This window comes from Sinocyclocheilus anshuiensis, unplaced genomic scaffold (genome assembly GCF_001515605.1).
Source record: "Sinocyclocheilus anshuiensis isolate Anshui unplaced genomic scaffold, SAMN03320099.WGS_v1.1 scaffold906, whole genome shotgun sequence".
Lineage (NCBI taxonomy): Eukaryota > Metazoa > Chordata > Actinopteri > Cypriniformes > Cyprinidae > Sinocyclocheilus > Sinocyclocheilus anshuiensis.
The window spans coordinates 604,816-607,417 of record NW_015540937.1 but is presented as its reverse complement, the minus strand read 5'-3'; the positions used below and the strand labels follow the sequence as shown (position 1 = coordinate 607,417).

Here is a 2,602-nt window from a genome sequence, read left to right as displayed (position 1 = left end):
GTGTGAGAGAGTGAGTGAGTGAGTGTGTGTGTGAATGTGTGTGTGTGTGTGTGTGTGTGTGAGTGTGTGTGTGTTAGTGTGTAATGATTTCAGAACTCAATAGAGACGAGAATGACAGTGACGTTGTCTGCACTGCCCCGCCTCACTGCCTCACTGGCCAATCGCTGACAAGTGGCCTCAAATCGCCCCGCCCCCTCACTCTGCCCCTCTTTCTGCTCCACAGTCTCATTCTAAAAAACAAAACCATTTTAACATACAACACACAAAGCATTTTAGTATCAAGATACTATTATAGTTTTTATTAATATTTTGAATTAAAAAAAAAATTATTCATATTTTTGGCTTTCATTTGAATTTTAGTTCGTTTTAGTAATATTGTTGTGTTTCTGACATTTTTATTGATTTTTTTATGATTGTCTATGCAGTTTTATTAAATTTCATTTGTTTTATTTTTTATTTTAGTACCTCAAGTTATAGTAAATGCAAATATTATCTATCATACTAATAAAATAAAATTTTTATATTTTATTTGATTTCATTTAACGTTTATTTTTTTAAGTAACTTTTTTTTTTTTACATTAACTTTAATAATCCTGGCAAGCAGAAATATTAACACACACAGCAAAGACAAGTACAAGTGCATTAAAATATGCACCTCTAGAATGTTGAGGACGAACTGAACGGCCTCGTCCGCAGAAAACACTTTAAAAAGCCCATCGCACGCCAAGAGAACAAACCTAACAACACACAACAACACTAAATCCTTTAAACCAAGCTTTGAAACCACATAATAGTCAGAATAATTTCTAGGAAAATTTCTAATTTCTGTTTGTGTGTTAAACCCACTTGTCATTTGGACTGAGTTGACAGCGCCGCACGTCCGGAGTGGAAATCACACCACAGCGTTTATACTGACCATCACCGATGGAACGAGACACTTCCAGCACTCCCAGCACACGACCACACACACACCTGACCGAGCCACCCGCTCTCTGAATCCTCATGCGCTCCTCATATATGGTGGGGTTGTGCTCCTTACTGAGAGCCAGAGTCACACACTTCCTCTTCCCAGAATCCTCAGCCTGCTCCAAACGACACAGCACTGCCTAATGCACACACAAAATATGAAGATGTTTCGCATTGTGCTTTCACTGAAATCAGAAGAATTATAACCAAATTTGATGTTTAAAGGAATAGTTCGGCCAAAAATGAACATTCACTGAAAATGTGCTCACCCTCAGGCCATCCAAGATGAGGATGAATTTGTTTCTTCATCAGATTTGTAGAAATGTAGCATTGCATTAGTGTCTCAGCAATGGATGCTCTGCAGTGAATGGGTGCCGTCAGAATGAGAGTCCAAACAGCTGATAAAAACATCACAATAATCCACAAGTAATCCACAGCACTCCAGTCCATCAGTTAACATCTGGAGAAGACAAAAGCTGAAACAAATCCAGCATTAAGACAAACCTCTGCTTCAGGACAAAATCCATAATAACGCTTCCTCCAGTGAAAAAGTGGTCTGGTCTGAATCAGGAGAGAAATCTGCACAGATCAAGCACCGTTTACAAGCCAAAACAGCTCTAAACAAATATGTGTGTGATTTTGATGTGAGAGACAACAGGAGATGGACTTTTTCACTGTTTTTCACTTTTTTAAGCGTTATTATGGACTCATATTTTAGCCGGAAGCAACGGTTTAAAGTTAAAAGCATCTTAATGCTGGATTTGTTTCAGCTTTTGTCTTCTCCAGATGTTAACTGATGGACTGGAGTGCTGTGGATTACTTGTGGATTACTGTGATGTTTTTATCAGCTGTTTGGACTCTCATTCTGACGGCACCCATTCACTGCAGAGCATCCATTGCTGAGACACTGATGCAATGCTACATTTCTCCAAATCTGACGAAGAAACAAACTCATCCTAATCTTGGATGATCTGAGGGTGAGGACATTTTCATTTTTAGGTGAACTAACTATTCCTTTAATATGCTAAACATTTGAATAGAAATAAGTTAAATTTTAATGTTCAGACTTACTCTACTGTCTCCTAGGTTTGCCACATACAGAACATCATCAACCATCAGCATACATGTGGCTGTGGAGCCGTCCTTCCACGCGGGCTTCCTGCAAACACACACAAACACACACACAACACACACACACACACACACACACAGAGTGTTTTCTTGCTCTCAGATGCTTCATTTTATATCCAGCAGTACCAAGAGAAGCAGAACTCACTGGCTGGAGGCTTTCTTCAAGAAATCCTCATCAGTCTGACGAAAGGTGTCCAGCAGACACTTCCTCACCAGCTTCTCCAAATTCTCCCCGTCACCTACAAATCATGATGCATTATGGGAACAGCTCGTTAATGTAGCTTTGAGTGTGATGAGGATCAGAGGATTGGATTTACCTTTAGGAAATTTGCTGACCAGCGTGTGATGGAGATTCTCAGCAGCAAACTGCGATGCTCGAGCTCCACCGTGACCATCAAACACAGCGAAGTACGCAAGACGAGAACTGCACAACACACACAGAGATGGATGGATGGATAGATGGATAGATGGATAGATGGATGGATGGATGGATGGATGGATGGAT

The 2,602-nt window shown here is 40.1% G+C and overlaps 1 protein-coding gene across 9 annotated transcripts in view; it reads right to left on the bottom strand.

Annotated features, from left to right (window-relative positions):
• Positions 1 to 35: 35 nt before the first annotated feature.
• The window catches only part of ilkap (integrin-linked kinase-associated serine/threonine phosphatase), a 4,288-nt gene continuing 1,721 nt past the window's right edge, over positions 36 to 2,602 (bottom strand). For all 9 annotated transcript variants that reach the window (XM_016487633.1, XM_016487634.1, XM_016487635.1 and 6 more), the window contains 6 exons: positions 2,415 to 2,521; positions 2,243 to 2,336; positions 2,038 to 2,125; positions 847 to 1,106; positions 656 to 737; positions 36 to 230 (listed from right to left, as the gene is read on the bottom strand). In XM_016487633.1, coding sequence (XP_016343119.1) covers positions 90 to 230; positions 656 to 737; positions 847 to 1,106; positions 2,038 to 2,125; positions 2,243 to 2,336; positions 2,415 to 2,521 — 772 coding nt within the window. In that variant the 3' untranslated portion in view covers positions 36 to 89. The remainder of the gene's footprint in view (positions 231 to 655; positions 738 to 846; positions 1,107 to 2,037; positions 2,126 to 2,242; positions 2,337 to 2,414; positions 2,522 to 2,602) is intronic.